This window comes from Symphalangus syndactylus, chromosome 18 (assembly GCF_028878055.3).
Source record: "Symphalangus syndactylus isolate Jambi chromosome 18, NHGRI_mSymSyn1-v2.1_pri, whole genome shotgun sequence".
Taxonomy (NCBI): Eukaryota; Metazoa; Chordata; class Mammalia; order Primates; family Hylobatidae; genus Symphalangus; species Symphalangus syndactylus.
The window spans coordinates 63,786,172-63,798,933 of record NC_072440.2 but is presented as its reverse complement, the minus strand read 5'-3'; the positions used below and the strand labels follow the sequence as shown (position 1 = coordinate 63,798,933).

Here is a 12,762-nt window from a genome sequence, read left to right as displayed (position 1 = left end):
TCAAGGAATAAGAGCTTAAGTCAACTAAAGGTTAATGAGCAGCTATTTTGTGACTAACCAGGAAATCAAGAGCCATGATTTGGCAGCTTCCCCAGGAGAGAGTCAGGAAACACGAGAGACAATGAAAATGGAGGAGCAGCCCGGAAAGGAGAAGCCATTGTGTCTGCAGGACAGGGGCTCCCAGAGCAAAGGAGAGTGGGCGGGGGGGGGGAACACCTGGACCTCAGGGAGGACACTGTATATGACAGGGACACCATTTTAGCCCAACTGGGTGTGTGAGGAGGGGGCATTGTGAGAAGTCAAGTGCCTGGATCTGTGGCAGAGAAAGAGGCAGCATCTGCAAGAGCTGAAGGTAAAATCTGATTCTAGAATTTCTACATCAGTGTCAAGGACACAAGGACAATACTCTAAGAAAATAAAGACCCTTTCATTCCAGGTGTGAGGTCATGGCCACTGGCTCCTGTTTCATGTCAGCATCTCCCTGTCACGCAGGCCCGCCCCATCTCCAGGTGGCTTTGCCAGATGACTCTCCGCTTCCCCCTGGTGGCCGCTCCACACTGTGGGCTGGGGGCTCAGGGACTTCCTGGGTCTAGGTGTGGATTCAGAACCTGCTGCTCAGGTCCCTGATGCCCTGATCCGTGGACTGCTTGTTCCAGGGGAGGAATTCCTCTTCTCTGTGTGGCCCCTGCCTGACTCAAGACCAGGTACAAGGGGCTCAGCTTACACAAGAAAATACAAACAAAACAAAATAAAAAAACAGACACAGTGAAAGCAAACCCCCACCATATTGGAGAAGAGTAACCTGTAAGAGGCCGTGTGAGGGGAAGAGCTGCCTCAACGCCCTATGGCGAAGAGTCTGCTGTGTGTGGGGACCTGAGAGGACAGTGGAAACCTGAGGGGACCTGGGACCCAGATCAGTCCGTGTCTGATGTGATACCGTCTTGTAAATGAAGAGCTGGGCCCAGGTGTGTGGTGCAGTCAGGTGTAAGGAGGAGAATTACCTGTTTATGCTCAGGCGATCTGTGAGGGGCTGGGCACCCACACACCCTGGTGGTCTACAGGATGCAGCTTCTGATGCTGGAACTAATTAGACACAGGTGGGCTCAGACAGGCCTCTCACCTGTCCCTGTTTGCCTGGGGCTGAAGCCACTCGGGGGTGGTGGCTAACCTGCCCCAGCCATCCTCCCAGTGCTCACTGTGCAGCCATGGGGAAATTAAGCTTCTGTCACTTCCATTGATCCTGGGTCACCCTAACTGCACCCAGCACAAGCAGATTGGCTGTTTTCTGGAAAGTTCTCTGGGAGCTCCCCATTTAACTCAGGCATGCAGAGCAGATGGTGGGGCACCCCTTTCAGGGGACACCTGGCTGTTGCCAGGCTGTTACTCCAGAGGAAGACAAAGCCCTTGGCATAGCTGGAGTGTCTGATGTGCCAGTGGGTAGGTATTTGCAGAGAACAGGTTTCCTTGAATGTCACCATGCTTCACACACCTCCAAATGTGACAGCAATGCATCAGTAACATTTTTTGGCTCATCAAACTGGATAGAGAAGCAGCTGTTTGCCAGGACATTACACAAAACCTCACCACACATGCAATGTCTTCAGCATGCTGACACATCACATGTGGGAGCGTGGACCTTCTCATGTCCCATCCTGCTCCTGCTTCAGGCCTTGTTCCTTCCACACCGTGGCATCACCCAGTTCTCACTGACCTTGTGATTCTTCCTGCTCTGGGCAAAACCTTCTGCGAATAATTAACCTGCTTCCTCAGCCTGTTCCCTCAAAGTCACTGTGTGAACCTGAGTTTCTACCTCAGTTTACTGTGAAATTCAATAGCTGTGAAAACTCATCCTCTCCTTCACCTGTGTAATGGCTGTGATGGACAGTGAAGGGCTTCTTCTTACAGAGCACCTGCTGAGTGCTAGTGGCTGGGTGGTGGAGATTCAGTGCTGGAAATTCCATCTGCAGAATGGAATTCCAGCAACTTATCTCAACTTCCTCAAGTTCCGTCAACTTCCAAATCTATCGATAGATCCTGCCCACACACACATTGGTGGGTAGGGCCATCATCAGCTGCTATCTTCCCTCTGTCAACTCAGGACCCAAAAGTCATAACACCCTTCCCCTTGATGGTGAAAACAAAATGGACTCATCACTTGAACAAGATCCTACTGCACACAATGGACCTAGTCCAAATGTGCACCAGAAACTTGAGCTTTTCTTATGGAACTTTTGGTAAAATGTTTCATAAGCCTTGGGTTCCAAGCAATATTGTTTGAAAAATGTTGGATCAAAGAGAAATAGCAACCAAGTATCAGCATGGGAAACTTAAGGGTCCTGGCTGGGAAGGAAATTAAACAACTGTAAGAGACATTCTTGTGCAACTGGGAAACATGACTACAGTCTGCATAGAAGAGAGCTGTTAGTATCCTTACTTGTGATAATGAGAGAGAGACCGCAGTATGGCCATGTCCACAGTTGTCCCCTCCAGAAAGAGTATATATATATGTATATATATACATATATATATGTGTGTGTGTGTGTGCTGATGACAATAGTCTGTAAACTTTAGCATATACACATGATTTCATGATTAAACAAGTTGTACTTTTAAAGAATGAAATAAAAAGCCTGAGATCTTCCAAGTGAGAAGAAAGCCCAATAAACCTGGCCCTAGAGACTGGAATCAGACATCTCTCCTGGAAAAGGGCACCATCCTCACCCAGCAGGACCCTCCCTTCACACCTGCAGCCCCGGGACTTGCAGCAGAGGGGCAGGCCCTGGTCTCAGCATCAAGGGTTTCTTAGTGAGCTCCTCAGAAAGCAGCCCAGAGTCCAAAGATAAAATCCAAACTATAAGGGCACTGGAGGCACACCCAGGCAGATCTAACCTACCTGGAGAAGGTGATGGGACTTTGGGGGCCATGGGAGGTCAGTGTGCCCCAAAGACAGTCCCCAGGTGGGACCAAAGGTAGTGTGTGTGCTTCCTCTTCAGGTGCTGTAAAATATCAACACAGAAAGGGCCCTGGGGCCAAAAGGGGCTGGGACTCCAGTCCTCCTCAGGCCTCAGGCGCCCCATTAGAATGTGGAGGTCAATTGAACTCATCTGGAAAACAGAGGAGACACAGCCTCTGGAGCTTCCACTAAGCTGGTTATACCCAAGGAAAAAAGAAATTCCACAGGACTGTACCCTCTGCGACAGCTCTCTCCTCCCCTGCATGATGCGTGATTACATCTGGGGCCATGTGATGTTGTGTGGATTCCTAAACCTTTCGTATACACTACAAACCTGACAGAGGTCCCTGCAGCTCCAACCAGCTTCCCCCTGTCCACTCACTTCTCACTGGACACATGCAGGCCCTGAGAGGATGGAGAAGCCGCTCAGAATCTCCAGCCCCGCAGGGGCCAGGTTAAGACCAGAGGAGACACCTGACCCTGAGGCCTGACCTACAGCTGCTCAGAGGGCAGGTGAGAATGAGAGCCAGGCCAAGGTGAGATGGTTCTGTGGCTAGTTCCTGTCTCTCTGTGTTACTGCGAGTCCCTGCCAGCTGCTCCCACTGTTACTATCTGCAGCTCAGCAATAGTCAGTCTCTTCCTGGGCTTGGGCTCCGTTAATGGTCATGGTGGCCGTGATCCCTGAATTGGAGCCTAAGAATTGGGCAGACGTCCCTGAGGGTCAGTGGCTGTTATACTAGATGACCAGCACCATGGCCTGGCCTGGCTTCTGCTGGTTCCTTAATGCATGTTTATGCTGAGGTTATCTCCAGAGTATGTGATCATGGTTGTCAGTCCCAGGGCCACCAACGCTGAGACCAGCTGTCTCTGCACGTAAGAAGCACAGGGCTGAGAGGAAAGGAGAGGAGGCAAGAGGAGGGGAGAGGAGAAGAGAGGAGAGGAGAGGGGAGGGGGCGTGTTGATGAAGGGCCCATTCCCAGAAGGTCCCAACCCAGAGCTGAACTTGGGGTTTGGGTGGCCATTTACAGAGTAATTTATTGAGTGGTTTAATGGAGGGTCTTTCACTCTTTGTAAAATGTCTTTTAAAATATTTTCACATTGTTGTCCTATACAATTCTCACAATTGAAATAATTAAGATTTCCTCTTCTCAGTGTGAAAATACATTTCTCTCAGTGGTGCTGAAACCTGAATTGGGTAGCAAGATGTGGTTGAGAGGATCCCAGGGCAGGTGGGGGTCAAGTAGTGGCATTTTATTGCGAAAGACACTGTGGCTTGGTTACCATAATGCACAGCTGAGTGTATAAGGATTTGGAATAATCAGACAAGATCATGTCTGTGGTCTAAGTGGTCCTGGGGTCCCAGCCTCCCTCTACTTATTTTTTTGAATGAGCAGAAAGCTCCATTTGAGAAAGACTGCGAGGGCTCCTGGGCCTCAGCAGAGGCTCTGTGTGATTGTGGCCACACAGCTCACCATGAGACCCAAGTTGCCAGTATGCTAGGTTTGGTCTGAACCACAGTCCCGGGTGGCCATTTCCAGCAGCTCCTCAATCACATGGCAGGGATATATTTGTGACTTGAGGGACTAGGTCATGAGGCCCAAGTAAGTTGCATGAAGAGTTGGCCAAATAGACATGACCCGACCCCTGCGCCATGCCTTCCTCTCACCTTAAAGCCTTGGCCTCCTGAGGGGCTCCCTGAGATCAGCTGCCTAGGAGGAGGCACTTAGGCTGGGGTTACAGAGGTTTCTGCAGGACACGCAGCCACCACTGGTGTGGACAGTGCTAGTACTCCACCTGGCCTCTGAGAATCCCCGAACAGCAGTGGTGGAAGAACACTCTCTTTAAAGCAGAATTTTAAGCAGTAAAATTGGTTCATGTCACCTGCAAAGAGATGGGCGGAGATTCCTAATTCATGGGCTGTGACTCAGGGTCTTGGAAGATGGTCAAGGATGTTTAGGGACTTGAGAGAGACATAGTGAGAATATTGATCACAAATATGTCAGGGGGACAGATGTGTGAATAGACCTCCTCCGGTGGGCAGAAAGCATGAGAATTTTTTCCGTATGTCAATACTCACCAAGTCTTCTGTGAAAATGAAGTGATTTTGCTAATCGGGTGAGTAGGGTGACTTGTTCTGTGGACACCAGGCAGCCTCCCTCAACCACTCCTGTCGATGCCCAATGGGCTCCATTAAAAAAGTGCCCATGGTGGCAGGGATGGACGCTGTCCATGGGCTCATCAATGTGGATTTCCACTAATTGGAGCTGGCCTGGCTGTAGCCACTGCTGAGTGACCATCTGCCAACAGCAGAGACTAACACAGAGATCCCTTTAGGATGACCTTCTCTGTGGAAAACAGCCAGGGGCCTGTTTGATATTAATTTCATTTGCACTCTTCCATCATGGCAGGAATAGCTCTTTTTTCTTACTAGAATTCACATTTACTCTACAGAGGATTTGCTTTCATTGACAGCAGTGCTTCTGCCAAAACTGTTGTCTCTGGATTACAGAATGATGCACCCATCACGATGGTATTCCAGAGGAGGTTCTGACCAAGGAATTCATTTCACCGCAAATAAAGGGTTATGGGCCTTTTCTCCTGGCATTCAAGATTCTTACTCTTGTCCCAAACATTCTGTGACATGTGGCTTATATGAATGGTTTAACGACTGCTTGGAGATTCCATTACTGCGCCAGGCAAGTGGCAAGTATGTGTAGGGTTGGACAATGTCTTCCAGGATGGGGCATGTGCTGTGCATCAGTGCCCGATATATGGGGCTGTTTCTCCCACGCTCAGGATCGTTGAGTCCAGAATCAAGGAGTACATTGTAGTGGCTCCACTCAAAAATGTCTTCAGTGATCCATTAGCGAAAATTTGACATCCTCTCCTCCTGACCTTAGGCTCTGTGGGTCTAGAGGTCTTAGGTGCACTGGAGGAATGTTTTCCCAGAGGATACAACAAAGACTACAATGAACTGAGACCTGAGGGTCCCCCACGTCCCTCTGGACATGCCTGCATGGATGTCTCCCTGTGTCTGTCTTTCCATTCAGACCCTCCATCAACAACTCAAACCCCAGGCAAAGAAACACAGGACAGCCAGGCCTGCCAGGCACAAATCCACTCCAGACTGACTCTTCTGCAGTGCCTGCCTGGAGGGCTGGAGGGAAGGGCAGCCTGGGGGTTCAGATTTGGGTGAATTTGGCCAAGCCTGCTCATGGCTTTGTCCACAGTCCTCCTGGGGCAGGAGGAAGAGGATGAAATAGAGGGGGAGGGGTTTATGTCTCACTTCCCTGTCTGCTTGTGTCACTGTGGGATAAGTACCACTGCTGTCTGCTGATTGACAGTAATAGTCAGCCTCGTCTTCTGCCTGGGCCCCACTGATGGTCAAGGTGACTGTGGTCCCTGAGCTGGAGCCGGAGAATCGCTCAGGGATCCCTGAGGGCCTCTCACTGTCTTTATAAATCACCAGCACAGGGGACTGGCCTGGCTTCTGCTGGTACCAATAAGCATATTGTTTTGGCAATGCATCTCCAGAGCAGGTGATCCTGGCCGTCTGTCCTGGGGACACTGACACTGAGGGTGGCTGTGTCAGCTCATAGGAGGCCTCAGAGCCTGCAAGGATGAACAAGAGAGGGGGCTTGAAGACAAATGACCCATTCCCAGTAGTCCCACCCAGAGGCTGTGTCTGGGCTTTGCTCAGGATTCAGGGCAGTCTCAACTTGGGATCTGTGGGGAATGAGACTGGAGCAGGGCCTGGAGCAGGGCCTGGGGACAGCACCTGTGCAGAGAGTGAGGAGGGGGAGAAGAAGAGGGATCCAGGCCATGGTGAGACACCCAGAGTTCTGCCTCCTGAGTCCACAGCACAGCTGGGCTCCCCAGTCCTCTCTTATTCTCTCTCAGGCTTTTTGGGGTAGTCAGTGTTTGGTGTTTATGCAAATTTACTTCCTCTGGGACCCCTCCTGGAAAGATGTCACTCAAACCAGCTGTGGGGGCAGCACAGGCGACAAGAGGAAGAAGAAGCAGGATCTCTGGTTAGAAAATCAGCTGCAGCCTTGAAGCCCTGTGATCACAGTCACCTTCCTGGGAATTGACTTCATGACCACTGTCCCAAACCTCATTGACCTGGGGTCCGTCCTGGGCCAGGCTCAGCAGAGCTGTGGACCTTCCAGGAGGTTGGCCATGGGGCTGAGCTGGGCCCTGCCGAGAGATCATGATGACACCTGACTCAGCCAGCAGGTGGCCCAGGGACCCATCATCTTCCTCCTCCTGGTCCCTCAGAGTCAGTCCCCTCTTGTTCATTTCATCTAAATGCTGTGCTGTGTCATTAGGACACTTGCTAATTATTCAGTAGGAATAGTTGGGTCATTTAGGCAACCACACACCCTTGTGGAGTCAACAGGGCCTCTGGTCTCATTTCAGCCATGGTGCTGCTCCTTCTATACCATTCCCTCACTGCCACAAGAGATTAGCAATTGGCACTCTCAGCTCGTCTGTTATTTATATATGTTTTTCTCATCAATGTTTTATGTAAACTTGCAAAAAGCAGCAGAAAACCACAGTGGACTGAGAATCTAACTTTAGGCCCCATGGATTCTGTCAGGGTCCCAGGGTCCCAGGGTCATGGTCTCTGCACAGCATGTGAGCTCCAAAGGATGGGTGGTCCCTGGTTACTCCAGCCAGGTTCCTGGTTATTGTCCTGTCACTGAGCATGGATAGGTCTGGGGTCAGGATGAGCTGTCTTCACTTTCAGTCTGAAGACTGATTCTTGGACACTTGTTGAACCCCAGGCTGGCCTTCCTCTTTTCCCCAGCTAGGCAGCCCCAGCCTCTCTCCTGACTGCTCCTGGCTGCAGCTCTGCTGCCCCCAGCTGGTGGAGGAGACTCAGCCCAGGAGCTTTTTCCTTCCAGGTGACCCCACAGCACCTGTCACCTCAGAAGTTGAGGACCAGAGAGTCCAGCCCCATTCTGTGCCAGTGTGGCCCAATCTGCCCTGCCCAGCCCACCACAGAGAGGTCACACATGCAGTGCAGGGATGTGGGGCAGGAGCAATTGCTATAAAAGTGTCTCAAGGTTGAAATGCCCTCCTATAGTGGTTTTGTTCCATCAGGACGAATTAGAGTAAGTCAACTGAAGCTCTTCTGCCAAGCTTTCGAAGTCCAGAGAGACGTGTGTGCCATCCTACAGGGACCCAGGCTTTCTATGCACTTAGGAAGCAAACTGGTACATCTCCCACCTACTAAGAGCAGCTATGATTCACTGCAATCACCGCACGTTTCTGGCACTGCAGCTTAGTTGTGAGCTAACATCACCATCGTTGGCAGATTAATTTCATGTTTATGTTTATTTCATTCCACACTTCTCAGAGTTTCTGCAGGGAGGATTTCTAAACTAGCCTAGTCTGTTTTCCTGATGAAACTGGGACTCTCCTGCTTGTTCTTAGCTGGCAGCTGCTGTTCCCACCATATAGAAAGCAAGCTCTTTTTGAGTCCCTTTCTTGGAATCCCTGCAGAGGAAAGACAAGAAGTTCCATGTCTGAAGCCCATTAAATGACATCCCACCATTCACATGACTTTCATTGTTTTTCTATCTTTTAATTTTGAATGAAGAAAAGAGCTCTTCAGTTCAGTATAAGCCTCCACACTTCACAGCAGGTAACACTGATGCCAAAACAGACTAAGTGGCTTAGGAGAACAGAGAGCAGTGGGGGCAAGTCCAGGAGCTGATCCAGGTGTCCTGAGTTCTGAACCTGGGCCTTTTGGGGCAGAGCTTAACCAGGGTGGGGAGGGAGGGGGCATGAGGGCCAGGCAGGCAGCAGGGCTGTGTCCCATGCACACACTGCCATCCCCCGTCATGGCCTAGCCATGCTGAGGAGCCCACTTCAGCCTGCAGAAGGTGGGGGCGGTACTCCAGGCTAGAGCTTGAGAATCTGTGGGGATTGGGGGCTGCTTTGGATGCAGGGCCTGGCCTGGCTCCTGCTGGTTCTCTCCGCACTGTTGCCTGCTCCACTGTCTCCTGAGCAGGTGGGGGACAGCTGTCTTATGGCCACCTCTACTGGGGGTAGCTGAGTCTAAGAGACCACAGAGGCTGCATGTTGAGGAGACTTTGGGGCTCATTTTCCGGGTCCCATCTCCTGAAGCATCATCTGGGCTGAGCTCAGAATCAGGACTAAGCTTAGGGTCCTATGGGGCCTTAGCCTGGGGGCAGCATCTGTGCAAAGAGTGAGGAGAGGTAGCACGTGAGGGGCCCAGGCCATGGAGAGACATCCCAGAGTTTTGCCTCTGAAACCCATAGCTGAGCCTGGTTTCCTCAGACATTCCACATACTCTTAAAAGTCCCCATGAAAATGCTCCCTCCATCTCACTGGACTGCAGAGAACTCGGCAGGCTTCGGTGTGGGCTTCGTGGGTTTGGTTCATGTGGAATTATTCTCTTCTCATATCTCATATGGAAGTAATTGTCACTGCTTATTTGAACAATCTTGAAGGAATGACAGGAATTCCAACAGCCCTGGTGTCAGGACACAAGTCAGGAATCTCAGGAGGGTTTTGGTCTTGCTTCCTCATCACTTGGGATGTATGGGACAGCAATAGTGATCAGTGTCACTGCTGGGATCCCAGGGAGTCTCAAAGAAGCTGACTGGCCAGACTTGGAGCCTGAGAATCAATCTTATGTCCACTGTGGAAAATGTTGCTGCTTGTATATGAGCAGCAGTAATAATCAGCCTCTTCCTCAGCCTGGAGCCCAGAGATGGTCATGGAGGCCGTGTTGCCAGAGCTGGGAGCCAGAGAAGTGATCAGAGACCCCTGAGAGCCAATAACTGACATGATAAATCATGTGCCTGGGTGCTGCTGGCACCAAGAGACATAGTTATAATGCCCAACGTCACTGCTGGTTCCAGTGCAGGAGATGGTGACTGACTGTCCAGGAGACCCAGACACTGAGTGAGGCTGAGTCAGGGCAGACTGAGCCCGAGACCCTGGAAAAAGGGAAAAACACACTCTAGTGAGTCAGAGCTGGGCCCAGGTGAGCCTGAGGAGCAGGAGACCAAGAATCAACCCAGAGGTCCCCGTCGCCCCTTCCCGGGAGGCATCACCTGTGTCCTGAGTGAGGAGGGTGAGGAGGAGCAGAGTCCAGACCATGGTGGGGATGTCCTGAGAGCGCTGCCTCCTGAGACCCAAGCACTGGGCCTGCCCCCAGCCCTGTCTTATCCCCTCTGCCTCAGAGGAGGGTGGGGCCTCCATGCAAATCTGCCTGAATCCCAGCACTTTGAGAGGCCAAGGTGGGCGGATCTCTTGAGTCTAGGAGTCTGAGACCAGCCTGGGCAACATGGCAAAACTCTGTCTCCACCCAAAATTTTTTAAAAATTAGCCGGGCATGGTGGTGCATGCCTGTGGTGGTCCCAGCTACTAGGGAGGCAGAGGTTGCAGTGAGCCAAGATCATACCACTGCACTTCAGCCTGAGTGAGAGAGGGAGATCCTGTCTCAAAAAAAGAAAGAAAGAAAAGAAAAGACAAAAAGATAGGTGTAACCCCCACCCAATAACTTAGTTTTCTTTCTCTCTGTGAAGTTCTAGAACTCTCAGCATCCCTCCAGTTCAATTCAGATTGACTCTTGCTTTTCCAAAATAAATATACTGCTAATCTGACTCCAAAAAATTTTTTTGACCATAGGAAAAATTTTAAGTGTACATGAAAGTTGAGTAGAAATATCACTTAAATTCTCACAAACCTATGAAACTACTGTTTCATTTTAGGAACTATCCCCCCAGATTTCTTGCCATACTTAAATGTGATGTTTACAAATATGAATTATGTATCTTCCATAAGGATGAACACATAGTAAGTTTTGTTCATTTTTCTATCTCTAGCCATAAAAGATTATTTGGCATATAGTAGACCTTTGGTTAATATTACTTGAAACAATTAGTGATGTATAAATTGAATCAAGGTAACTAAACATATATGATTTTACATAAATAGGATCATATTATACATTCAGGTTTATGAATTGCATTTTGTACCCAAATATTACAGACATTATCATCTTGTTACTTGTATCTTGTCTGTCTTCTCCAAAAAATCCCCATGAGTCCAAACAAAGCACTTTATGATTTTCCCTCAAACCTGTTGCTCTCCCATCTGTCTCTGTCTCAATAAAAGAAAGTAGCCACGCCATTGACCAAGTCAAACTTCCATGAGTCAACAACTCTTTCTTTCCTTCATGCCCCATATTCAATCCAAGAGCCAACCTGCTGACTCTAATGGTGAATCTCCCAGTCACTCTCCATGACTCTACTTGGGACAAGCATCACTCTCTTGTGCCCAGACAAAGACCATAAAATGCTCTGCCTACTTCAATTTTTCTTCCATAAATTTCATATGCCATGAATGTTAAATTTCATTCATTTTACACATCAATCACTTCATGTAAAAATGATGGAAGATCTTCAAATAAATTCTCTTTTCATTTACAAAAACATCCAGCCATTTGCCTCTGCTTTCCAGTGATCTGTCTGCACATGATCTGCTGGCTGCCTATAACTCCCCTCTCATCTCCTTCCTCTCTTTCCCCAGTTCCACTGGATTTCTTTCTGTTCTTTCAATTATCAAGGTTCTCTCTACCTCAGGGCCTTTGCACAGGCCATTCCTCTGACAGGCCATTCCTCTGAAGAATTATCATATTTTATGTGTTGCATGCCTGGATCCTACTGAGGACACACAAATGTACCCAACAATCCACTCAATAATACCTGCTTGTTGAATGAATGAAGGAGACCACTTAAGTAGGGAAGCTGAGCTATTGGTCTTGTCCAAAGAGTCTCCAAACCACATTTAGGCATCTTAGAAAAAAAAAATTCCCAGAAAGGTCTGATATGGACCCCAATTAGACAATTATTAAGTGTGTTTTTTTATTTTGTTTTTTAGAGATGAGCTCTCAGTATGCTACCCAGGCTGGTCTTGAACTCCTGGCCTCAAGCAATCCTCCAGCCTCAGCCGCCTTACTAGCTGGGATTATAGGCACACACCACAACTCTGCTAGAAATACGTTTTGATGCAATTATCTGTTCCTCTAGCAAATGTCACACTCAGTGCTCTGTTTTTACCCTCTCGCTCACTCTGCAGTCATCCTGTGAATTAGAGGAGGAAGAGGCATGGGATCTGATCTTTCCCACTTTATCCCTTCCTGCAAAACACAATTATGGTTACAGAGAAAGCTGAGGACTTACTCATCCCTACTCTGAATAGGGAGAGTGAGGAGAGGATTCCAGCCTAGCTGGGAAATATCCAACATCTCCCTTCACAAGGACCAAAGGCGGGGCTGGGGACCTCTGGCTGGAATTCCTCTGACTGGAATTCCTACTCAACCTCTCCAAAGGGTGGATGCTCACACATCTGTCTCACTGTCCTCAGCCCCTACTGTGGCCTGAGACTGAGGCCTGGGGATGTTTATTGGCCTATTCAGAGAAGGCACTGAGTGGAGACAAAAGACTCATAAGTTCATCCCCTTTGGAGTCCCTGGAAAGAACAAAGCTCTCGGGATAAAAGTAGGATAAACCCCAGTAGTACCTTGGGGCCATTAGAGTCCTCAAACTCATACCCTTGCTGTCCCCTGGTGACTTAGATGGGAGGGTCCAGTCACAAGAACAACTGAAGGAGGCCCAGTCATCTGGCTTCTGCTTCCTCTGCACCCTTCCACCTTTCCCTCCCAAATCTAAGTTTGCTTCTTCTCCCTCCCCTCGTTTACCCTTCTGATCTATGCAGTGCTCCCTCCCTGGTTCCTCCACCCAGAATGGAATGTGTCATCTGCCATG

At 49.4% G+C, this 12,762-nt stretch overlaps 1 protein-coding gene and 1 pseudogene across 1 annotated transcript in view; both read right to left on the bottom strand.

Annotated features, from left to right (window-relative positions):
* Positions 1 to 6,832, bottom strand: part of LOC129468494 (immunoglobulin lambda-1 light chain-like) — a 106,080-nt gene extending 99,248 nt beyond the window's left edge. Inside the window, exons 1-2 of the mRNA XM_063623462.1 lie at positions 6,732 to 6,832; positions 6,272 to 6,565 (exon numbers count right to left, since the gene is read on the bottom strand). Of these exons, the coding sequence (XP_063479532.1) occupies positions 6,272 to 6,565; positions 6,732 to 6,777 (340 nt within the window). The 5' untranslated portion in view covers positions 6,778 to 6,832. The remainder of the gene's footprint in view (positions 1 to 6,271; positions 6,566 to 6,731) is intronic.
* Positions 6,833 to 9,358: 2,526 nt separating this feature from the next.
* LOC134733553 (immunoglobulin lambda variable 2-23-like) lies at positions 9,359 to 10,115 on the bottom strand (annotated as a pseudogene).
* Between the last annotated feature and the right edge of the window lie 2,647 nt (positions 10,116 to 12,762).